The 26267-nt window shown below is 39.3% G+C and overlaps 1 protein-coding gene across 1 annotated transcript; it reads left to right on the forward strand.

Annotated features, from left to right (window-relative positions):
* The first annotated feature begins 17273 nt into the window (after positions 1-17273).
* On the forward strand, positions 17274-23580 carry F3 (coagulation factor III, tissue factor). The gene is made up of 6 exons (XM_042874190.1): positions 17274-17361; positions 18365-18479; positions 20296-20477; positions 20893-21074; positions 21202-21361; positions 22465-23580. The coding sequence occupies exons 1-6, from the start codon at positions 17289-17291 to the stop codon at positions 22602-22604; spliced, it is 852 nt and encodes a 283-aa protein (XP_042730124.1). The 5' UTR covers positions 17274-17288; the 3' UTR covers positions 22605-23580.
* The last annotated feature ends 2687 nt before the right edge of the window (positions 23581-26267 follow it).

Consider the following 26267-nt stretch of genomic DNA (forward strand, 5'->3'; position numbering starts at 1 on the left):
TAATTTTCGTACTGATGGAAGATTGCAAGCTTCAGATTCTAAGATTAAAGAACAAATCCATTTTCATTTCAAATGTTTTTCAAGGTGTGTTTTTCTGTTCTCCATGTAAAATCTACAGAGGTTCTAGGAGAAGATAAGGAGAGCAGCTCCTCTTAAACACCTGCAACAATGTGAAAGTTTCAGGAATTTAGGAAAACATGGCTACGCAGTGGTAATGCTTTCACTCTTACCTGAGGATGTTCTTTCCTGCATATAGATACAATTCAGCTATTTAATAAAGGACAAATGTATTTGAATTTTGACATCTAAAGTTTAAGACCAAACTTCAGAATTATCACGCTCCCTTTTCTCATGTCTCACAGCCCCTGCTGGCTTTGGAGAGCAGCATACAGAGAAAAGAAATCATACCTCATTCCCACTGGTCTGCCTTGCCTTAGATTACAAGTCAAGTCAGTACTGTGGTACAAGTAAATGGACTGAACCAGCATGTGCATATTCAGATTAGTTAGCATTTAACTTAAGCCTAAATTATAAGGCTGCACTCTATCATCTCTATAACCACTAATTTTGTTATATTACTTCAAGGGCCATTCAGAGCAAGACCTGTTCTATCTCCACTAGTTGAAAAGGGGTGAAGTGAAACTGAAAATATTAATCTCAGTATTCAAAGCTTGAAGTAGAAAAATAGTTCATCTGAACATCCTTCTATTCATCTTCTCTCTGTTCCACTTCATTTTCTACATACTCATTTTCCATTCAAAGAAGCCAGTATATTTCAACAGCTATTAAAGAAACATAGATCAGATTGTGAGCTTTATGTTCTTAATGTTACAGTTACCTGAGGAGAAACATTTTTTGACTCACAGAGCTTTTAAACTGAGAGTAAGTAACATATTATAAACAAGCTTAAAAATAGATATTATTAGAAAGTATTGCCACACCTCTCACACTTTTTAAATAATGTTCGCAAATTTACTGGGCCAATGGCATTCACCATATTCATGTAAAATGGTAAACTAACAAGAGCCATTAAATCCTTCTGCAATGTTTTTTAAGGTTTTAGAGCAGATTGCTGGGAAATACATATCATTAACTCCACATCACTAAATCCCCAGAATGCTCTGTTCTAAAATAGGGCCCCACAGGAAAAAAAAAAAAAAAAAAAAAAAAAAAAAAAAGTAGGATAAATGAGTCCTGGAATATTAACTATTCACAGAATGGTTATCAGACACCAACTCTATCAAATGCCAGTCTGAATGAGTTTTATGTGACCCTACGTTGTATCAGACAAGTTATTTCCTGTGGAGAAGTGTCAGTGGCTTTGTGCAGATCTTCATCTGTATTACTGGAAAAATAGTGGTCACTGACGTTAATGAAAAGAGAACTCAAGGTTCCCAAGTGCAAAGAGTGACTAGTAGCTCAATAGGCGAACCCACATCCTACCTGTCAGAAAAAGATCAGGAAGCTTAGTTTGTTTAAAGTAATGAGATTGCAGAGATCTGTTTTCTGTGTATAAGGGCAGAGAGGAAAAATAAAAGGAGGAAAAATATCTATTTGGGTTAAAAACAAACCTGAGCACAAGAACGTAAGTAAATATACATGAGTATAAGGTGACTATCAGTAGTTCTAACCTGAATCTCGCATAGGAACATTCCTATTAGAGTAACAGTACTTTAGAACAGTTTTATGCTGAAAGGAAAAATATTACATGTTTTGTGAAAAATTAGATGATGCAGCATCTGCAAATATCTGGAAATCCCCTCAGTTCTAGATTTGGACTTTTTGATACACATCCCAGTACAACAGCACATTAATTCTAGAATAACAGCACATTCATCTCTGCCACTACAGTGAGTACACTTACTGTTGTCTTTTTGTCAAAGTTTTTAAAGAAAGTATACATAAGATTGAACTGGAATTCAAAATCACAGAAAAAAGCAGTATAACAACAAGTTCTTATTTGTTAGAATTCTTCCAATGTGTGCCTTTAAAGTATACAGTTGGTACATTTTAAGAGCTATGACCATACTTGGGTGTATTGAATAATCTTTCAACAGAAGGATTCTTGACCACAAAAGGTAATTCACTAGATACAGAGGACAAAGCTGACAGTGTAAATTAGGAATTAAATCAACAGCAGGGTTACACTAAGTCCTGTTTTGTGACAGCTGGCCTGGTAAAGTTTTGGATTGGTGCTGCAGGAGTTTGTTTCAGGACAAATTCTGACTACACGTTTTAACAGTCCTTTGTTGTAATTCTAATGATTCAGCAATCATCTGATTCACTATTTTTATGTGTATCTACCACAGCAATGGGAGCTCTCAAGTACCTTAAGGAAGGGTGATATAATTGGATACCAATTCTCTTTGTCCTGTATGGGTCATCTAAAAGTTGTATTACCAATACATACATACATACATACATAATATCTTGCCACAAATATTCAACTTCCCATGACTGTATAAATTCAGTCCATGAAGTCCCAGAGAGTCATTATTTGACAAGTACAATCACTTATGTTTACGCACCTCTATGAAACTAATGTCTGCTGTGGTTAATGTGAATTACTAATACAGTAGACAATATGCACAATACTAAAGATATGCTTCTGAAGTCATAATAGGCTCTTGTCTTTTCCATTTTTTCCTGCTCCTATGGGAGACTGTTCTGAGGAAGAGTGTGCACATGACCAGCAATTGCAATACTTAAGATAAGAAATAAAACCACTAACAATGGAGATCTGCCAAAACTAGCAACAAAATACCTTATTCTGAAGAAATAGGGAAAGAGATGGGGAGGACTGCACAACAAATAAATCGCTAGGGAATAAAAGTGAGCAAACCACAGCTAGTGATTTTGAGTTAGACAGTACAGTTTCCACCTGTGCTGAGGTTGTGACAGAGCTGCACAGTACCAAGCAATTGTCACTACATCATCTACTAGAGTTTTATAGACTATTTGCAGCATTGAAACCAGCCCTTATTTCTCACCTTGCCCCTCAAGATGGAGAACTGGAGCAGGTGGGCTCTGAACAGTGCTAGTCTTTAGCACACATCATTACTAGCTCACTAGAGCAAAAAGGCGGGTTTGAATTCTCACATTACGCTTTGCAATATGGCCTTGTGTGAGTCATGAAACAAGGTTGGAGAGAAACTCTGTTTATGCACCCACCCAGATACATCCCTGTAAGCATCTGTTGCAATCTTCACTTGAAGCACAAGGTAATATCTATGAGCAGATGTAGCACACACAAACAAGTGTCATTAAGCAATAAGCAGAGTTTGCTATCTTGATCATTTTCTTTATTAATACCAAGAGCTTATAGTCTCCTGAATAGAAGGTGTGTATTTATTATTACAGTACACACCCAGAAGTGTCTCACTAAGTTTATGAATCCCAACTAGCATGGCTTTAAGTAAATAAAAATGTCTCTTATCTAAGGTGGAACATTTTCTATTGTTCTATTTGTCTTGTTACAGCAGTAAAGTACAAACTCACCCTTTTGTCATTCTGCTTTCATATTTTATAACTTTATTCCAGGTGAGCAGAAATTCCTTGATCTTATTTTGATTCCACCTGTGTTACTGGCTGCAATTCACCAAGTACAAATACATATTTTTGACATAACAATGGATTTTTTTTTCAGTCTTATGAACATTCCAAGCCTAGAGTTTCAAATATCACCAAGGTACAAGTTAGGCAGCATAACATTTAGTTTTATCTGAAGTCAGCAGAAGCCCTGTCATGCAGTATTGGTTGGGGGGGGGGTGTTTGAAGTTATTATTAAATTTGAATGTGTTTTTTAACATAAGCAACAAAATTCATACTGACATCATACAGCTCTAAACTTTTAGCTGTAAGTGGAAGGTGGGGAAAGTGATAGCAGACCTAAAAAGAAAGGTATCCTATAAAAAGGAAAAAAGAAGTTAAAATCAGAGCTGATTTCAATCTAAGAGCAATTTGCCACCAAAGCGCAGGCTGCCTTAGCTGTAGGAACAGTCAGCTGACAGCGTGCCCTACCCAGGAACAAGATGTTTAGATTACTTGGTCTACAGCTCAGCCACCAGCACCCCCACAGCTCTGTAGCTGTCAAGCAAATGGGCCTTCAGAAACTACAACAGATCTCAAGGTGAAGCATAATGGACACCACAGAATTAAAACTTAGTACTGACTGCCAACGTGATGACTGAAGGAAAACATAGTGAAGGATAATAAATTCCTAAAACGGTTGTAGGATTATTTGGAGATGTATAAGGAAATACTAGCATAAATAAAGGAGAGCGATTGCAGAAAAATATGACTAGGTAAGTACTGTAAGATCTTTTTATCTAAAGAAGCTACCTGATGAAATCCTATATCCAGTAGCAGATATGTTTTTGTAGTGGCGTGGACTACATGACCTGATAAACACAAAAAGTAGAGAAAAATCTGTGATCTCATACAGTTTTGGTATGAGAAGAATAGGAAAAATATTCTGGTCTACTAACAAGCCATTAATAATTAAGTAGATAGCTGGAAACAAAATAAACAAGTAACAAAAAGGCCTCTTTTTCCTTCTGATTCACATGGTTCTGATACAAAATTAAAAAAATAAATACTGGTCATGACTGAAATGTTTACAGATTACCATCACTCCATTACAGTGATTCTGAACTCAGATTTTGAAAAATCAATGCTTTACAAAAGCTTAATGTTAAACACAAGTGAAGAAATATTTTACAAGTTGCAGTGATGAATGAAAGCAAACGTCTCTCTTCAACATCACAGCTCTAGGACAGACTAACCTGGCTAGTTATTTAGACATCTAGCATATTCCCTATACCTCATACTTCGGTGTACTCTATGCTTCCATATGTTTGCCATCAGATATATCTCTGGTTATTTCTTCAACAATACGTGTTTCAGAATCCACCCTCCCCTTTTCCAGTGTAAGTGCAGAGAGCAGTAGTACAACCAATCGGTGCCTGGTTCTGCTAAAGACTGAGAAGATGAACTGCAGACTCCCATTGAGTCTGTCTGACTGACCTGGTTTGCTATGAATTATGAAGTCTAACCTGCTGCAGTCCCTTTTAACTGCCTGCAGAGTTTTTAAAAGCCATGCCCTTACAAAATATGGAAAGATTTCTATCTTTGGTGACTGCTTGGGACAGGTTAGGAGAACAGTTTCTGTCTGCCTTTGTGACGCACACACTTTCTACTCATCCACTACCATGCTTTATCAGGTTCACAGGACACCTATTTTCTCATCCTACCTGCTGATTTAATATGCTAACATTAAGGATATGATGTCTAATTAAAAAGTACTTATGCCCTCACTTATCTTTGGTTACAGTAACAGCATTTATTAAGCTTCTTCCCTTAGCAGGTCTTGCAGACTCTTCAGACACAGCTGCCCTAAACAGCTGACAGGGAAGGTCCTTTACCCACAATGCCATTATCTTCCTTCCAACTTGAAAGAACTTTTCTCCTCCTATGTTTGGCTAAGGTGTGGTTTGTTAATCTACACAAGTAACTGCAGGTTGATCGCCTCAAAACCTGGCAGGTCAGAGCAGCAAGATATTCCATCCAACCTGACCTCCACAGCCTGTCAGAGGCCCAGCTCTTATCAGCAAAACCCTTAGTGCATAAAAGACTATACAATACAATTTCAGAAGCTTGTCCATTTGGTGTCATTTGCAGTGTTGGTTAAGGGAAGATTGCTTTTTAAGTAACATTTTTTTTCTGAAACAAATTACTATATCTAAAATACAACAAAATTTTATCATAAGAAATAATAGGGAGGACTGTAGCATTTTAAGTGTGGGGTGTGCTGATGCACCATTTCTGAACTATTTTAAAAAAAGAAATTCTGAAAACTCTATTGCACATCTGATAAGAATTTATGTTTTAGGTAAATAAAATAATTTGCCTTCCAGTGAGAGGATAGTAGAGTAGCACCAATAGTACTCACTGCAGCCATACAGCAAACACTTCTCATCCCACAGTATTAGAAGATTTTTAACTTATAAACCCTTGCAGATTACTGAACTGCTGTGTCAGGCAAGGCAGAGACAGAGCATATTTTAATAGTTCAAATAACATGATTCAGCATCAGTGGTTATATTAGAATACAGTTAAGTTGTACAAATCTGTATGCAAGCCTTTCTTCTGGAATTGCAAACATACATCTTGTTTTCTTCTCTCCTTTTGGGGCAGTTGTATTAGTAAATATAACTGAAATTTAGTTGCAGAAGCAGATCCTTTGAAACAGCAACAGTGAGCCTCAGCTGTAAAAGCTGCTATTGTTCCTGGCTGCTGCTTTGCTGGGAAGAGGAGCCTTTGGCTGAAAACATCCCTTGTTCCAGTTTCCTGGGAAGCCTCGTTAGTAAAATCCAAATGTTCTTCTTAAAATCTTTTGCTGTGCTGAATAGTTTTCTTGGCAAAGGATCGATTCATTCTGGTCTGATTACATTCTGCTGATCTGAACATATTTTCAGGATTGGAAGTTTTTGCCCCAAATATCTTGGTGGTTTTTAAGGATTCAGCCAAGAACACTATCCAGTCGTTATGCACACACCAGGAAACCAAGTGGGAGTGATGGGCTATGCTTTTATCGTCGCATTGCAGGTAATCCTGGCGATGCAGATCTTTTGATATGGTATGCATAAACAAAGACTGAGGATTATTTAAGTGCAAATGAAAACACTTTTTTTGTATACTAGGACTGAATATGTGCTTCTACAATTAATTTCAAATCATTTAAGTAATAAAGAAAAATAGAAAATAGCATACTGCAAATACTAAATGTAAATATTTAGACAAAAAATGTGATAAAAATGATATGCAGAGAGGTCTCAAGCAGCTACAAAATTCCAGTTATCAAGATCCCTCAAAATCTGAGCATATACATAGGAAATTGCTATAAACCCTCACTCTGATCATTTGAAGACAAAGAAGGAGGAGTTAAAAGGAATGTAAAATTCTGTCTCAGACTTAAGCATTTTAGCAAGGAGGACATTCTTTTTTTCCCTTCTCTCCCTTTATGCATTAATGCTGAACAACAGAAGAGAAGCGTGTTCATTCAGTGGGAATTAATTGGCAAAGTAAATGAGACTCACTACCAATTCCAGGTGATACTGATCTCTCTGAACTAAAATTTAGTTTGACAATTAGAGTGTTAGAGTGATATATGTTGAGTGTTTTCCCCTCGGTGAGTAATAATAATAGAGTTTTGTAAATGTACATAAGCTTTAGTAAAAAAAAATTTAGAAGAAAAGCTGAAGACTTACTCATGGATATTTCAAATAAATATTTGGACTGAAAAACTTATCTGGAGGGAAATAAAAGCCATCTGTAGAGAAAGCAGACTGAAAGGTTGTTGAAAATAGAGACTGAGAAAGTTAATAGAAAAAAAAGAGAATGGTACAGGCCTTATCAGACTTTGAATGTGAGTGGATTCAAGAAAAAAGTGGAAAAACTTGGTGTAATCCCTGACCACAGTTCAGGTAAGCTAGCTGCTAACTTGAGACTCAAGGCCAAAAGAATCTTTTTTATGGGGCTGCAAAAAACAGAATTCATTGTGGGCCAGAGAGCCCACGTCCCTAGCTTCCCACTGATGGTGGACAGCTGAGTTTGACAAGCTCAGATGTAACCTCTTGTCTTCCCTGCAAGTGGAATGTTCACCTCCAGTTTGCTTATTAAATAACTCTGTAGACAGAGACTTCGGGAAATTACACTGCTGAAAATAAACCAAATCTGCAACAGCTGGGTCAGATACACCATTCCATTTGCAGTGTGCTACTTCCTTAACCCTTTATTCAGTTTAAATCTATTTCTCAAAAAATCTGGAAAATCTGATTCAACAGTAAAGGAAAACATTACGTTCATTTTAATAATAGTCTACTTTCCTACAAAGGTTTGCTATAGTGGAAAAATGAGGGCCTGATCTAATCTTGTCTTATTGTTAAAAATAATTACTATTGAAAAGCAGACAATAATAACTCATCATTTGAGCTGGTTCATACTCTTAAATTGCTTGCATGTTTACCAGTTTTATTTTTATAAAGGAGATGTGTGTGTGCAGATTTCCTAGTGGAAATTTCTGGTGATGGTTTCAGCTGTGCAATCCTTGGTATTGTTACTTTCTCAATACCATATGCTGTCACTGCTGCAGTGTTGCTGGAGAATAAGACTGGAGAAGAATTAAAAAACAAAAGCAGTGATATAAATACACTGAGATAAACTGTATCTCTAAGAGTATTTTCTTAGTCTGAATTTATTAAAGTAAGCTACGGGGAAGGAAACTCTTAGTTTAACACAGAGATCTATGCTGAAGAAGGAGAATGAGAAATTCATTCTTGGCTGTCTTCAGCTAAATAGCACTAACTTCACATGTGGACTGTGTCACTGTTGGTTATGTTCCTGCAAACATATACCTTCAAATTTAATAGTCCATGTTTTTTGTCTGGAAATACCCATTTGAATCACGATGTAATTCCTGGGGTTTGTCTTTTTTTGTGTTTTAAAAACTTCCTTTTAAAGAAAAGATTTACTGGTAGTTGTAAAAAGAAGTAAAACTAAGGAAATAATAAAATCATGCAGCAAACAAGCAGCTTCACAAATACAAGAAATGTATTTCGTGCTTCCTCAGACAAGAGAAAAAAATATAATAATAAAAAGCAGTCCTAACTGAATTATCTGGATTCACATTTTTACTAATTTACACAATCAGACTCTATGTCTCAAATGCTATATAGTCATCTACACGCTACAAAGGGAGTTCATGATGCTACAGAATCAAAGTGTTACATTTTATTTTCAAAACTTACTAATAAGCGGTTTGCAAAAGCACTGTGCTTTCTGAAAGCATGGAGAATATGAGAGAGAATGGAAAGTGGCGTTTAACACAGAGCAGTTTGAATTATGACCCGGAATAGCACTAAGGCATGACAGAGCATCCTAGTGCACTGCAAAGCCACATCCCCTAAACTTCCCTCTTTCTGATGTTGTGTCATCTGCCCCTTCAAAAATCCGGTGTCTGTCTCTCTCACAGACTTTTCACTCACTACTGCAGATGAGAAAACATACCCTGCAATATTTCCACCCACAAAAAGAACAAATAGAAAGCAAAACTGAGTCCTGAAACAAAAACTTAGCACGCAATTATGGTGCTGATTACTAAATCAGAGTTACTGGGATCTGAGAATGAAAAAGCAAGAGATCTGGTTCTTCATATACATTAAAATACGGGCTGTAGAATTTCAAATTATCAGTATCAAAGTATTTGAAATGGGCATTTTTCAGAAGGCTCATCTGTCCAGCTGGAAAAGGAGAAGAGATGGTTCTTGGGCTAGTTTTTACCACAGAGTAAATGCAGAATCTTAGTTAGGCACGTATGAAATGAAAATTCTTCCATTCTTACTAGCAGCAGAGTATACCTACTGATAGTGGCAAAAGTGAAAATGTGCACATATTTTTACATCACAGGGACATATTAGTCAACATGAGGCTTGCTAAGTCTGCAATACACAGTCAGTTCTGTATGGCTTACAATTATTTAATACCTGGAAATTATTATAATGTTCTAAGGATTGAACTCTGAATGTAAGTAGGAAAGTTTTCTTTGGAATTTTAAACCTGAATTGCTATTGGATACATTGAGCTGGCTGGCAAAAGATATCATTAGCTGATGATTGTTTCCTCTGTAGAAAGGTACAGTTCTTAAGGAGAAAAAATATTCAGGTAGGTACATTTAAAGCTTGCTAATGAAACAGCACTACTGCCGACACATGTAGGTCTCACATGCAACTCTAAATTTCATATACCTTGAACTTGATTTTCTTCTCCATTCCATGCTGAAATTAATTCCATATTCCTTGTCATAAAGCCAACATAAGCAAGAATATGTGTCCTTTTAACAGAGTTACAACTATGTAAAATTTCCAAATATACTAATGAATTAGATGATTTAAAACTCAGTTCCAAGTTAACCAAGTTCAAACTTGTAATGAACCACATAGCTTCGAATTATAAATGTGGCTTGTAATTGAAAACCCTTCTGATAACCTCTCTCAAATCTGAAGAGAAATTCTGCTTCTTCAGGACTGATCTGCCTCAGTGGTACAATGAGAAACATCACAAAGTTTCTAGACAGATCAGTGTTTGGACTGTGAAGCTAGATTTATGTTGAAATTTTATTGCTAATATAGTTAGACTTGTGTAACTTTCCTGGCCAAAGACTTTGTGTATGGTTGTCTGCATATTCCTGTTACGCTCTTATTGGTCAAGTCACTTACTTAAGACAAGTAAGATATACAGGGAAAAAAAAAGTTACAATCAAATGTAGTTAGTAAGAAATTTGTCATGTATCCTTGAGTCTAAAAGCAAGTTATTGTAAAAATTTCTCCTTATGTAAAAATTTCTCTTGCTGTTCTGAAGGATATATGAAACTAAGTGTACAAAAATAATTCTATCTTGTATAGCAACATTTTAAAAGTTATTTTATGTGTAAAGTTTTAATTTTATTTGACTAAAATTTCTCCACTGTACTGCACAGTATCAGCTGTTTTCCATTTATATACTGACAGAGAGAGAACCTGGGAGAATTAGTGAAATACTACTGAATACTACTACAAAGAACACTGCTGGGTAGAAGGCCAATAAAAATATAGTTACAAGGGAGATCAATTCCTGAGCAAAAGCTATGGAAATGTGTCAAACAGAAGGCAAAATGCAGAGCTACTATAGATTCTAAGTAGTGTGTCAATTTAACAGCACCATTCTGATCCACAGCACTTCTTTTCTGTCAGGATTAAATCAGGGCGATTTATGAATGTAAGCTGCAAGTGACAGAGAAAAAAGAGATGAATGAAATTACTAATAAAAACTGTTCTGTCTGCCTCTCTTGAATGGGACTTTGCAGCACTGATCACTGGCAAAACAACTGAAGAGGTAGAACAAAATTTGCCTATTTCTTTCTTGGCAGCAAGAAAATGTGCTTCTGTTTATTTCTCCTTGTTTCTTTCAGACTCTTCGTACTCTTCTTAAAACTATGCCATCGAGGCTGAGATCAAAAAAGTGCCTGTCTCCATCCTTTCTTTCAAGTAGCATATAAAAGCTTTTGTGAGTCTGGTTCATCACATTCCTGGTTAGACTGCATCATTAGTCAAACCACGAGCAAAGCAGCTCACATTTGTATTCAGAAGGTGTCAGTGTTCCCGTTCTTGGAGCTAGTTCCTTTCTCTCCTAGAAGATGTGAGTATCACAGTCTTTACAATATATAGGAACTACCACAAGCAATGAAAGATTCTAGGGACACAGCTTCAGATCGGACACAAAAAGGGAAGTCTGGGCACGAGCAGAACTGTGCAGTAAGGGTTTAAGGTCTGTGTCAAGAGTTTAGATGCCAAAAACTGGCCTCTCTGATTGGAATTTCTCCTCCCCTGTTTAATGACTGTCTGAGTGGCAGTACTATTTGTTTGAAAAGGTAACACCTCAGGTTCAAAGGACTGCTGAATTCTTCCCAAGATTTTAGAATTCCAAGGAAATATAACTCAGCTCAAGACTCTGCTGCGTGTCAAGAGTTGCCTCTGCCAAGTATGCCTCTCAGATTAAGAGGAGAGAGGGAGAAAAGGATCCTGTGAAATATTTTAAAAATGTAGTTCCAGATTTACTTTGCCTAGCTCTATTTTATGTTTTAATTACAAGACTTGGAGCCTTAAAATTCCAACCAGATTAAGAACAAAGGAAGGTAATACTTAAGATTGGAAAAGGGTGCTATAGAATTCTGTGCTTCTTTTTAATGGAGCATTTCAAGAAAATTTATCAGGGCTGATCATGAGAAAAAAAATAATCACTGTCACAGAAAGCAACAGGAGTGCCTTAAGGAGATAGGAGCCCCGGAAGAGATGTCCAAGACATTCCTGCTGGTAGCAGCAAGAGTCAGTATGGCCTACTGTGATTTACATGATGAGGAATAGCAGTAGGAAACAAAACTTGGTATGATGGTATTTTGAAGGTAAATGCCATGGAGAAAGATCAGAATTGGGCTCCACATCAAGTTTTCAAACTGAAAAATGCAGACTACCTCTAGCTGTTAATAGAATTGTTTGAAAGTACACATTTCTTGTGAGCAATATCTTTAGTAATTTCAGAACAAGCTATTCATTTTCAGTTCTTTTTTTCTAAAGCAAACATTCAACCTAGGAACTTCTTTCCTCTATATATTTTACATTCCACTGAAACACACTGACAAAAGTCCAAACTGCAGCTAAACAAAGAACAATGTTTCAAAGTTATCATTTTCGAATGCCAGAATTCAGGCTCCACAAGAGACCCTAACTTGACTGCCAGTACATTAAAAACATGTAAAGATACAGTTGTTTTAAATTCCTGGAGACTTTTGGGTTTGGAGGTTCAGCACTTCACTGTGAACCAGGGAGACTTTCTAGCTAAATGCAGGTTACCGGAAGTTTCACCTCACCCCTGCTTTACTAATTCCTCTGATATGATGAAGGAATGCATTTGGACGCTGGCCACTTACAGGATTGCTCCACACATAGGAATGTGATTGACGCCTCAGTTCTCATGTTTATGCTGTAATCGTGTTCTCAAACTGGCTGAATTAAAACTGTTTATGACTTTCAAATACAATGATTATGTCTGGAAAGACCAGTGTAAAGATTTTCAAGAAAACCACTTTAGAATTTGCCTCTAGAGCAGACCTATGATGTAGCGGACAGCTAAGAAGCTGACTGATAATAGCAATGCCCACGCTCTTTGTAGGTGAGATACACATAAGCAGACTTGGGAGTGAAGAAACCATTTCAGAATCACACAGTGAAGCACAGAATCTCAGGGTTTGGAAGGGACTTCTGAAGATCACTGAGTGGCCTTCTGTGATAAGCAACCAACCTAGGGGCCTTCTATGATGGTGTAAGTGCATCAGTGGACATGGAAGAGACAGCGATGTCATCGATCTGGGCATCAGTCAGGCCTTTGACACGGCCCCTCCTAACATTCTTCTCTCCAGATTGGAAGGATACGGATTTGGTAAGTGAACTGTTTGATGGATGAGGAACTGGTTGCAAGATTTGGATTTAAATTTTAAATTAGTTCTATCTCAGTGTAGCTTTGTTATTTTCTGTTGCTACGTGTGATTTAATAAAATCTCAAACCAGTTTTAGAATCACAAAATAATTTATCATAGTTTAGGTAATAACAAAGCCAGAGATAAACAAGAAAGTTACTGGGAATTTCATTGGTGTGGAGAGTTCAGGAATAAACAGCTCTCTGTGTATAAACAACACTGCTCTTAAGAATACAAGTTGTTTCTCCATTCCATTCCACTAATCTAATGACTCTGATTACCACAGGCATCAGAAAAATTACGCTAATTCATTTTCTGTACATCAAAAATGAGTCTTGATACCAAAACCTACTGTGTTATATAAATCCTCCTGGTTGCAAGAGAGGTAATACAAATTTTGTCAGTATAGCCATTTTTATATAAACTCTAAATCTATGATGTGTTTGTAGTCTCCTTACTTTTTCTGGCTTGATGTTCGGCAGTATAATCACCCCACAGCTTGGTGCAGAACATTCTCACAGATCAGATACTCAACTTACAGACATATGTGAAGTATCTAAAGATTGAATTCAATTTTCTGTGTTTCCTTTATCTTCACTGGAGACTTCTAATAGAGATGAATTTTTCTTTGCTTAAAAAAAAAGGAAAACATAATCCTGTGATAATGTCACAAAACAGAAAATGGTATAAAGTCATGATATCGTACCTTCCTGACTTCACCACAGACTTTCAGCATACCCAGAGAAAAGTTGGGTAAATACAGTTTCCTCCCTATGTACAAAATAGTTGTAAAGCAACCCACAATAATAAAATAAGTTATTGATAAGTTTGAGACACTGACATGCACAGGCAGAAAATGTTGATGTAAACTTACTGTCATTTCAAGATTTTGAATGGTCTTTGCTCTTTAGAATCTTGATTGGAATTGGAAAAGATTGAAAGAACAAAGAACTGTGCTGTGTATGCCTTTCTAGTACTGTATTTGATAGGACAGATCTGTGGGACGAACATTAAGATACTTGCAGAAGAAATACCATATCGGAGATTTCTACCTAAGCTTCTGTTTTATCTAATTAAATATAATTAATTGCTTATGTAAATTCATTACCCAGTAATTTGAGTCACTGAGACACGTTAAAGAAAGGCCTTAAAAGTCAACCAAAAGGAACAATTATTAGGAGCAATTCCAATTTGGGAAAAGCTCTGAGGGATTTTGAATCATACATAGGTGAATTTTTCACTGTTGGGCATGCCAACATTGCTGACTTTTATGTCAGCATGGAATGATGAATGTTCTGTAGCACTACAAAATTTCAAAACATTAGTAAGTATTACAAAACATTATTTAGAATGTTGGGAAACTATCAGCATAGGGAAACTGATCTGTTATGGATGTCATATAAAGCAAATGATTTATGATAGTACAGAAAACATATGATGCTGAATTTGCTTTGCTAAGCAATAAGGTATTAGCTATCTCTAAAGCTAACCAGTTTGGAGATCTGGTACATTATATTACAGATTTAAATACATACATGTCTTTCCCAAAACCAGAAGTTTCATAGACTTAGTTCCCCTTTTCTTCTCAACTTTCCTATAATCAATGTGTGGTTTGCTTCCATGATATCAAAGAATGAAAATCTGCAAGGTCTGTTCCTAATCTGGCAAACTTTCCCAATAATGAATTCCACTAAGCTCACCAGAGGGACGCAGAGTGGAAACAGTCATCTCCCTACACTGAGGGAGCCAGTCTCTTGCTATTGCATGATTCCCGCACATTCAATAAAGTCACACTGAGATCCTGCCATTATCCAATAATTTTTTTCAATATTTAACGGATTCGTCTGACTTCCTTTAGATGTCTGCACTAGGAAAATATGGATTTCACTTTAGGGGAGATATTTTTCTCTGCTAATTGTAAGACGAGCAGAGGATGACTATATCAGTTATAGAGATATACACAGTAGATGATTACATTTTGACATTCCGATATGGGAGCCAAATCCTAAATGCTGAGGGAAATTTCCAGAGAACTAAGTCAGCATAATGCTTGCCTGCATGTAGCAACATATTGTCAAAGTAAGTGGGGAATTTTATGTCTTAAACATGCTGTTGAAATACTGTTCATGTGACCAGGAAATATGACCCAGAGTGCCACCAACCAGTGGCCAACCGCACAGCAGCCTGGGAGCCCAGTGACACCAGCCCTGTCAGGCAGCACCAGCTTCCTCTCGCTTCCCAGTTTGGCTCCTGGAGTTGGGCAGCACAGCCGTTCTTATCCTTCAGTCAGATCTGCTTCGTGGCTTGATGGGAGAAAGAAGAGAGCAGAGGCAGCAGCAGCAGCTTTTCTCCGCTTCAGTGCTTCTCCCATGTCTGTCATCCCCTTCTCTCATGAACATCACCTAGCCACACTGCTCCCCCACACCCAGCTATCAAATTTTCCCTTCAACTTCCTTCCCTCAGCACAGCTAGCTTGGCAAAGTTAGCCCATCACCCCTGTTGATCCACACACACTCTTCTGTTTGGGCCTGCTGCAAATGGCCACCTCCTTCCCTCATGTCACAGCACCCAACAGCGCAGCTAAAAGCCTCGCATTGCTGAGCAGCTGGAAATGCTGCTGGAATAAGGTCACACTGGTCAAGGTGGTTATTCCAGACAGCCTGGAAGGTTCCTCACCCCTCTCTGGTACAAGAATCATGACAGAGGAAATGGGAGCAAAGATGGGATGTTGAGATTATCTCCATATCACAGCTGGCCCACTTCCCCTCTTTTGTAACTGAAATGCAAGGACATCTAAGTGGAAACAGAGCTTAAAAGTGATTTAAGGTTTGATAGAAACACCTTGTTCATTTTTTAGATAAATAGGTCCTATAGCTCTTTGTAATGTCCTTTGGAAATCAGCTATGATTTTACCAGGTGACATCCTTGAAATTCTAGTCACACAAGATCAGGATTCTGCACAAAGCTGAAAGCATGCTTTTTCGCTGAGGTAATGTTGACATATAGCTGCAGAGAGACAGTGATGAAACTTGATAAAAACAAGGCAGGAAAATCAGAAGGGATTCAGTGAAGGAATGCTGATAATTTAAAAAATCCAGGATTCGGGCACACCTTGAAACACTCGATATGATGGAGACTTTGGTTGAAATTGCCACTGTATCTGGATCCATATGTGTTTATTTTACATTATGAAACAGAACTGATTGCTTGTATCTAAGTGTACACCAAACAGGAAAATTAAAGGCAATTAAATATGCAACTTCCCTATTAGTCTTCTCATACACATATTTTCCAAGTGTAAGACCTTGTAAAAACCATCATCAGTTCAAAAAGGAATGTCAGCATAACACTGCAAAATGCACCTATCCCCTTTATATCCGTACAAGGTTCTCTCACACCGCCTGTTTCCCAGCAGAAGTATCCCGAGCTGAATGCGAACACAGCTCCCTCTAGAGCTCGAGCATTAGATGAAAGCAGACCCCAGGCCCCAAAACTTGGGTTGATCGCCTGGCGAAGCAGCACTGCGGCGATCAATGAGTACGGGCCACGCGGGGGGCACAGAGCCTGCGGCACTGACGAAGCATTCAGCAAACCTGTCCAAGATACCTTCCTACCTGTGAAAATGACATATCTTCCCAACAGCTTTGTAGGAAAAGCGTCCGTCTGGTGTCTGGTTTACAGGGAAGCTGAGGTACAAATCCCCAGTGTCTGGGGCTTTTTTGGGGGGGGTTATTTTTTGTCTATCCTGACAGGAGCGAGCCCAACAGTCGTGTTCTGCGTGCTGAGCGGAGGTCGGCCAGACGTTTGGCGCAGCAGAAGGTGCAGACCTGAGCCAGCCGGCCCAGCTCGGCGGGAGCACCGCCCGGCCCCACCAGCATCCCACCTTGCGGCCAGCGGACGGGAGCCGGGCTTGGCGCGCGGGCACGGGGACGCGCAGCAGCACGGCGCCAGGTGGCTCTGGGCACGAAGCCGCCCCTTCTCTCGGGCCCCTTCCCGCGGCGGGCCGTCCCTTCGCAGACCCCCGTCCCGCCTTGCGCAACCTTGCGATGCCGGAACGCTGAAGGACAGCCCCTCTCCCGTCCTCCCTGACCCCGCGCGGGACCCGGCTCCGCCGCTCGCACCGCCCGCGGAGTCTCCGCCTCTTTCCCAGACATAAGGACCGTCCCGGCCGCAGCTCACCGCGCTTATCCCCGTCGCGACGTCGCCGAGCCGCTTTCCGAGGATGCCGCGTACCTCCGCCGGAGCGCGAGCCGTGCTGCTGAGCGCGCTGCTGTGCCGCCTGGCCGCCGCCGCCGGTGGGTGATGGCGGGAGGGGAGCGGCGGGCTGAGGTGGGGGGGTGGGCGCGGGCTCAGCTCCCGTGACAGGGCGGCCCCGAGGGACCGCGGCCACGCGCGGCGGCCTTTGCTTTCCGCCAGAAACTTCGCGCGTGGCCGTTGGGGAGGGGGGCAGCGGCGGACCCGTCGTTCAGCGCTGCTGGCGGAGCGCTCGTGCGCCTCGGGCGGTTTGTTTCCACGGGCGTCCTGATGTCCGCAGCCGGGGAGCTGCGGGGCTTCCCGGCGGCACCGGGAGCGAGAGGCGAGATTCGTTTCCCTTGTCGCCAGGTCTGAGCTAATCGGAGCGGCAAAGGAGGCCACATTTAGGAAGCAACGGGGTATGGATTAGCGCAGCGCTGGCTTCCCGGAGGTCGCGGGGGTCGCGACTCGCCCCGCCGTGCGGGGTTTTCCACCGCGCTTCCCTCCGGGGCAGTTCCCCGAAGTGTCCCCTCGGCCCGGGCAGGCCCCCAGATGTACGTGCTCAAGGCAGCACAGCGTTCTGAATAGTTCTGAATAGTTTATCTTCCCAAAATAAATCGAAGGGGAACCGAGATTGATGCCTTCTGCATTAGAGACAGCAAGGGACTGTGAACCGCACTGCTGTTGTTTGGGGTTCGGACACTCTCACGTGAGGGTCTTCTGTTTGGGATTTGGACATTCTCATAAGGGTCTTCAAGATCTCTAAGTTCTTAAGGGGTGTTGAATCGAAAACTAAAGTGAGGACTCATCTGGAGTTACCTCAGCAAGCTCGGAGTTAGAACAACAGTGAAAGAAAATAATTTTCTTCTCATGTTTCTCACTTCTGCCAGGGCACATTCCTTCGGTGAGACAGCGTGAGCCCAAAGGGCAGGACTGGGCCTCTCCGCCTGAAATAACTCCCCTAAGTAGTGATTAGCAGCAGTGCTGCCTTTACCTAAACAGTGAGTGCAGGCAGCCAGCAGTTACGTGTAACGTGGCTAATGGCACTCTTTTCTCTTTTTAAAGGCAACCCAGAACTACCAACAGCAGTTAATATAACTTGGTCTTCAGTCAATTTTAAAACCATACTAAAATGGCAACCAAAACCATCGGGTTACTTCTACACCGTGGAAATACATGGGTAAGTGACATGGAGGTGTGTACATCAATGGCAGTTGAGGGAGATGGGTCTGGAGTGTTTGGTTATTTCTGAGACAGAATTTAACATGAAAAGAGCTCACTTCTAAGGAAATTGACAACCCAACTGCTAGCACTTCTTTATGTCTGACCGTAGCAATACCTGCTTCAGGTTTCTGGCTTTGCCCACTTCGGAAATGGGAAGCTGAGCTTTAGATTGGTATTTCAGTCCTGGGGTGAGGTGTGGTTCCAGCTATACTAGAGACGTGTGCCAGCGTACTGGAAGAAGCTGACGTCTGATCTGACGTGCCATATATTAGACACATTCACCTTTTTATGTCTGAACTCAGTCTTTGTTCTTTAGTCTCAGGAGGTGTCTGATAAATGTGAATTTTCTAATCAGTGATTCACCATAACGTATGTTTAGTCTTGCTTGGTAATTCTGAAAATTACCTTTGTTCATCTAGCTCTGTCAAGACTTCCTCTGTCATCAAGTTTTATAGAAACTATGAAATACTACAGCCATAAAAACGATTAGCCTGTGTGAAGTGTCTGACACCTGTGCTGCACAGAAACTTCAGTGAAGTTCAGCCATAAATCTGTGCCATTCTTAGCTCTCGTATTAATTCATAGATCATTAATGAACATACCCTGAAGGGAGTATCAACTCTTCCACTTGTAATGAAGATGTGGTGCTGTAGTCTCTTCTGTGTATAAAAGTTGCCTAGAAATGAGAGCAGTCTCATGACTAATGGATGAAATACCAACGTGATGGTCTAATGTGCTCTTTTATTCTTTAGGCTAAGGGAGCAATTAAATGAATAGGCTTAAAAGCATGCTGTTAGCAGAGTAGCACAACCTAGCTTAAGAGTTCAGTCTTACAAAGAGACAAGTGCGGGACACAGAACCTTATCTAGCACCGTGCAAGTTGAAATGTTTTATGAATCTGGAGTTTATTTTGCTTACGAAATATTGAAGTCTGTTTGCCCAAGGTTTAGCATAGAATCAGGTATAGTTCTGATATGGAGGAACTTCTTCAGACAAGATGTTCCTATAGACGACTTGCACTAAAATGTTTTCTTTCTCTTTCATGTACATTTGTTTGATCACCAAGATCAGATCTCTTTTGTCCTTTTTCAAAGCATTGTTAGGATGCAAAGCAGCCATTAAAACTTTTTTTCCTTATGGCTTATTCATTATTTCTCAAGTAAATCCTCTATTCTTTAGAATCGAGAGAAATTCATAGAGGTAGTGTTTCTTACAATATTTTTTCTTGCTTCTGTAATGTAATACTGCAAATAAAATTGCTGCTAATGTTTTGTTCTTAGTGACATTTGTGCCTGCATAAATGCAAACACAAGGGACACAAATGAGCAGGCACTGTTACATTAAGCAATTACTGTACATGGCAGCAGAGCTTCCCAGGACAACTCGTTTTTTAGGCAATGATGTTTAGACACATCTGTGAACAGGGATAACATTTTCAATGTGTTTTCTATACCTGTTTTTTTTTTGTTTTGTTTTCATAAATCAACTGAAGGAAAACCTCAAAAGGCATCTTTCCATAATTACTGTGGCTCATGGTTTTTCTTCACTTGTTTCTACAATGTGTTGTGAAATATACCTATGCAGAACTGTGGTTTGTTTTTGTGGGTTTTTTTTTCCCTTCTGCTTCCCAGCCTACTATACTGCAAGGCCATTCCACTGACTGAGGGAAGTCTGTACAGTTTGAATGGAAAAAATGTTTTTAACATGTATAAATAGCTTGAGAGAGTCTTCTTGGGAAGTGTTGACGCTTCTTTCTTACTCTTTTCAGGGAGACATCTGATACCAAAAAAAAAATGCATAATGACTACAGAAACAGAGTGTGATGTTACTGATGCACTGCGGAATGTAAAGGAGACCTATACAGCACATGTATTATCTGTAAAATCCTTGGTGGAGGATAACTTTGAAGAACCACTTTTTGCGAGCTCTGAAAAATTCACACCTTATAATCAGAGTAAGTAGAATTCCCAATTAAATCTTTTCATTAGCTTCCTTTCAAGATGATTTCCGTTGACTTAAACAAGGTTTGGATTTGACCTAAAGCTTTCTCCTGTAGATTCTATGGATATTTTAGAAGGTGACATTCAGGCATAAAGCTTTCTCTCCTTATTGCAGAGCAGTGTGTAAGATTTTAGTCACTACTTGTTTCTTACTGCATTGTACACCACTTTATTAACATTGTGTACTAGATACAGACACTTGTTAATAATCCTGTGCTGCCTTGGCTGAGTAAACTCTTCTGTTTGAGAAGGGAAGGGAGTAAAGTGAGGAAAAGAGCATATTACGTAGAAAACGGTAGAAGTACAGAATAGCCAAGAGTGGGGAAAAAAGGTGATGCCAGTGTTTTAATTCAAAAAATGCTTTTTTAGCCATTATTGGAAAACCAAAGATCCAAAACCACACACAAGAAGATTCCAAACTGAACGTTGTGTTTCAAGATCCACTTACACCATATATGTTTCCTAACGGAAGCTTTCAAAGTGTTCGAGATATTTTCAAACATGACCTGGAATACAAACTCTATTACTGGAAAGATCAAAGTTCTGGAAAGGTAAGGCCTTACTCTGCTTTTCTGCATATCCTGTAGATATATAACAGCTATACAATTTTTCTGCTACCTTGAAAGCACGGCCATTTTCGCAGAGCACCTGAAATGAGAAATGTTTTTTTCTTTACAGAAAGATGCAACAACAAAAAGCCATACGTTTGATATAAGCATTGACAACAAAAATAACTACTGCTTCTACATCCAGGGAATCATTCCCTCTCGCAGAGAAAATCGTAATGGTCAAGAAAGCATGGTGCTTTGTACCACTGTAGAAAGAACTGCTTTAGATGGTATGTATCTACTGAAGAGTGTTGTTCTGCCTTCTGCATTCCAACAGAAAGACACTTCAATTTTGAATATATTTTATAACTCTATGAAGTGTGACACCTAAGTTAAGAAATGAACTTACGTAGCTACTTCTTTAGCTGGCTGGAATTGGCTGTAGGGTTTTGCTAAACTGCTTGATTCAGTTTTAAATCGTCTGAGCTGTTGCCTGGTCACGAGGGTTTCAGGTCTAGCATTACATTTCGGCTTTGTTTTTTTTGTTGTTTGGCTTTTTGTGTGGTTGGGTTTTTTTCCCCTCACTGTTTCCCTCAGATCCTCCCCATACAAATGATCCCATAGCAAGTGCAAGTGGTTGATTATCTCTAAAGCATAGGAGTGCTGGAAATCTGACTGACAAGCATTTCCACTGATTTGTAGTTTGAACTGAAATGTATTATCTCAAAAGCAGATGATGAAACTAAGACTTTCTTTTAGTGTTACACTGCCATATTAGCTGACAGACTGACTTCTCTTAAATATGTGAGCACACTGTGAATCAGCCAGTTTTATTCCAGCCTGAATAACACTTTTTTCAGTACAAAGTATTGAACATTTATTAAATAATATCACAGTACTGTCATGCTTGTTTCCTCTCTATTAGATGAAGCAACTAGGACATTAAGTAGAGAACCTCTTACGAAGTTTGCTTTCTAATTAACTTTATTATCTAGAGTATACACTTTCATATATCAAAATAGTTAAATTCTATGTTACAATTTAAATAAGGATCTTTTTTATTGGTACTTTCTAGCTTTTAACCTAGAAAAAAAATACCCACACGAACTTAGTTTCACAAAGATAATGCAGAGACTGAAGGAATGATTTGACCTACACTTGGTATTTTGTTGTTCTGTCTAGATTAAAACCTACTGTGAACCACATGAAATAAAGCTTTACCTCAGTTCAAAAAATTCATTTTAAAACAAATTCAGTGCACATTGGGATAATCATTCTACTTCCATGGTACCATGAAATACAGAAAGCATTTTTTAGTTCAGTGTAAGAATTGATAGCAGTGTGACGTCATCTCTGATAACTGAACCTTGGATTTTTTTCCCCAACTCTACAGAATACGGAGCAGAAGTCTTTATCATCATAGCAGTGGTGGCAATTGCAGTCATTGCTCTCGCCATTATCCTAGCAGTGATCCTGTGCAAACGCAAGAAAGCAAAAACTGCACGAGAAAAAGAACCACTTAATGGTGTCTAAGGAAAAACTATTGTGGATACTCGTGGAAGATACAAAGGCAGAAAAAAAGATGGAGCCGTTAGCCTCTCTCTGGTACAGGAAATTTGAAGCTAAAACTTTTGGTGGACTCAAAGATCCATTAGACAGTGACAGACTAAAAAAGAAAAAAGCCACAGATATCAGGAAGGCCCTGTCTCCAGTGTCTGAGGCTGGAAGAATATTGTGGTGACCGATGACAAGATGATTACCCTACTCACGCATTTTTCTCAGCTAGAATCAAATGAATCTCTGATTTGGCCAAGCACTCCGAAAGTATAAGATTCACTGAGCCAGCAGTCTTACGGTACTCATGAGGGGAAGAAACACTGCATTTGAAAAATATGTCCTTTGCTAATGAAAAGGACCATTTTTCTGTTTCTATGAAACAAAACCTCTACTTATCTGACTTTCTTATGATATTATTAACTGGTGAAATGATCTGTTAGTTCAGATGGTACGAAGAAGCTATTTCTGCACTTCTTGGATAAAACTATCTTGGTTTGTTTATCTTTGGGTGTACCCAATCAGTGCTAAGCAAACAAATTAAGTGTATTGGTGACCACTAATTAATGCTCTTGCACTAGATAGCTGCTAACCATATGGGAAGCATATCTGGATTACACTACACCTACAGTTCCACAGACATGGTAGCCTGTTGGTCCCAAGTAAGTGTTAGGGTAAACACTTCACAGTTTGAGGGACTAGTAACTCACTTCAGGCAAACACTGAGTAAGTAGCAGTAGTTACTGCATTTTGAACTTTATTCAAAATAAATGGTAAATCAATAGTTTATGTACTATAGATTCAAATAATCTTGGTGGTGGGATTCAGAGGTACCTTTTGCTATGACTGTTTTAATATTTATTTTATAGATGACAATCTAATTTTTATACTGGTGATACCTGTATTTATAGTAATTTATACTTTTCTAGTGAAATAAAGGTGACTGGGAAAACAAGACTTTGTCTTTTTTTTTTTTTTTTTTTTTAATGGAGTACAATATTCATTCTGGAACTCAAGTTAAAAATATGTTTAGGAAACTTATCTTGCAATTGAAGTTTAGACAAGTTTCAGAAATCTAACCAAGACCATATGGAATAAACCAGCAGGGCACCTACTACCTGCAAGGACAAAAGCATGAGAAGCCATACTTCATGAACTAACGATAGGTTTTGAAGAGTCCCAAGTTGCTATTCAGCTTTCTGTTTGGTGAAGTGATTATTCAGGATCAGCTTCTTAATCTAATGGAAAGTATATTGGACGCCCATCTGGATGTTTGCTTAGGGATCCCCACACTGATACCTGCACCTCTTTTGATACTAGCGTACACTCAAGGCAGTATGGGGCATGGCCCAAAGCTGATAGCTGCTGCAACGTTCTGTCTCTTGCTGCTGTAACAGTGGGGATAACCAAAGCAGAAAGGGGAAAAAAAAAAAGCATCAAGCAGTTTACACAAATGGGCCGTATACCTCAAGGCTGTGTTTGTGTCTTTGAAGAGGATACCAACTGCCTTTATGAGAACCGATAACAAACGATTATCCCAGCCTATCAACTTCTACAGATGGCATTTGCTATTTGTTATTCTTACCACACAGAAATACAATCCTTCATATGGATTATGAGTCCTGTGGTAATGCCTGAGTAGTTAACAGATATTTGGTTTGTTCTTGAATTCTGTTATTTACAAGGAGAGAAAAAAAACTTTTTACTCAATATTGAGCAATAAATGCTTAATTTATTTAACATTTTCTAATAACATTTTCTGCATAAACCTTCTTTGGAAAAAGAATCTTAAACCAGCAATCAGAAGCATGAGAGTGTGTGGGTGTAAACTTAAAAGCATTCCAAAGTTGTCATCATTACTCCCCTGTTCCACTTCATTAGTTTCATTCAGAGTAGAGCTCAGGAAAGGCAAAAGTTCATAGGAAAACAAAAGCCCACAGGAAACAGCGTAGTGTTTTTTAAACCATACCATGCATTCAATTATCTACATAGAACAGTGTTATAAATTATGGTTCATTAGCTAGATTTTTCATTTGCTTTCAGTATAAAGGTGGTTTTTATTAAAAGAAAGAAAGAACACCCACAGATTACAAACTGCCTTAAATGGTGTAAGAACGGCCCACTGCTGCACAAGTTTTGGAAACCCATGGCATTTCTGCTCCCTAGCTGCAGTACTTCATAGCCTCAGCAATGCTCAGCAACCAGAGTCACGAGGCCTACAGATTCCATTTCTGAAGTTTTCTGGCCGTTTGTGAAGACATTTGAGAATGGGGCTTTTTCCTTCCCCCACCTCTCCCGCAAAGCTCAGTGGATCAGTGCACACAGCCCATGCAAACTGTTCCAATGCAGAGGTTTAACTTTCTCAGTATTGTCATTAGGAAGAAATACTAGATCATATCTAGGGCACACACATAGGGCCAGCTTCAGTGCTCTACAAATATTGGACAGGGCCAGCCAGGCAGGGAATTGATGTGAGAAGGCTTTTCCTACATACTATAGTTTCCTGGCCTATCTTACAAGCACATTTCTGCCTTCACGTGGATTATACTCATACTCCTAATTCCCCATCTTCTGCTTTGCCTCCAACTTTCGAGAGGAGAAACACACTTTCTTGACATAACACTTGTACAAATGAACATGTAGCATGGTATACTGTAAGAAGCCACTATCATTTTATAATATTGCTTTAAATTCAAATTTTTCTTCACACAAGAAATACAGGCTGATGTGATGCTAGCTTTCTGCCAGCCCTAAGATCACTGTGGGCGATAAAATGACTGCCATTACTTCAAATGAACAGCTTTACATGACTTAGATATGGCTGCAGACAGCTTAGCCAATCTATTCCTAGCAGACTCAGCTTTTCAGTGTGAGAAGGGTGCTGCTGAGAGGCACAAAACAATAAGAACACGATTATAAGCTTAACTTGGATCACTGTTCATGTGGCAGGACAAAGTTTCTGCATTGAGTTAGGACAAAACAGCTATGAAATACTCCCCTCTTATTTTCCAAGTTAGTACTGATTGCTGCACAATTTTAGAAATTCATAATACACAGGAACAAGTGGGCTGTTAAGAGGACCAAACAAGAGTCAGTTGATCAGTTTGCAGTTCCTCAGTGGTTAGCTGCTACAATAAGAGAGCTTCCTATAGCCTAGGTTTGTCACTCTAGGAGAGAAAAGTCCTGTGCTGGAGCTTTGTTGGTGGGTTTCTGCGTGTTTTAACTCCTTTCTCAAACACAAAGAACAATCTGCTAGACAGGGCAGAAACAGGCACTAGTCATCTGAAGATCTTTCCCAAACCATTCAGTCTGGTGTTACCACACCATTCTGCTCTCCTGCGTAGCACATTCACATCCTTAACACAGAGAACCTTGACAGAAAGGCGTCCCTTCCTTATGTACTGCTGTAGGTGCTCTCCAGTGTTACACAGCAGGCCACTTAAAAAAGCTCAGGATTTAATGAACAGGACAGATGCACTGCAAAACTGTTTTTCCTTCTACCCTATGATGGGAAATGCTCCTGCCAGTTAGATTCTCCTGCTTCTTCTGGCACGAGCTCTAAAATCAACCCAAATAGTTCATTTCAGTATCTTCCAAAAGGGCCCAGAGGAACACCTGCATCTCCTCCTGCCATTCAGCAGG

The sequence above is a fragment of the Lagopus leucura genome, unplaced genomic scaffold (assembly GCF_019238085.1).
Source record: "Lagopus leucura isolate 7727_CA_CO unplaced genomic scaffold, USGS_WTPT01 Super-Scaffold_100009, whole genome shotgun sequence".
NCBI classification, from domain to species: Eukaryota; Metazoa; Chordata; class Aves; order Galliformes; family Phasianidae; genus Lagopus; species Lagopus leucura.

Bases quoted from the DNA above. Each gene is read 5' to 3' on its own strand.
- F3 (XM_042874190.1), top strand. From the start codon at position 17,289: ATGCCGCGTACCTCCGCCGGAGCGCGAGCCGTGCTGCTGAGCGCGCTG. The intron at 21,075-21,201 runs GTAAGGCCTTAC...TTTTCTTTACAG, and splicing joins AAGATCAAAGTTCTGGAAAG to AAAGATGCAACAACAAAAAG. The intron at 21,362-22,464 runs GTATGTATCTAC...CCAACTCTACAG, and splicing joins AGAAAGAACTGCTTTAGATG to AATACGGAGCAGAAGTCTTT.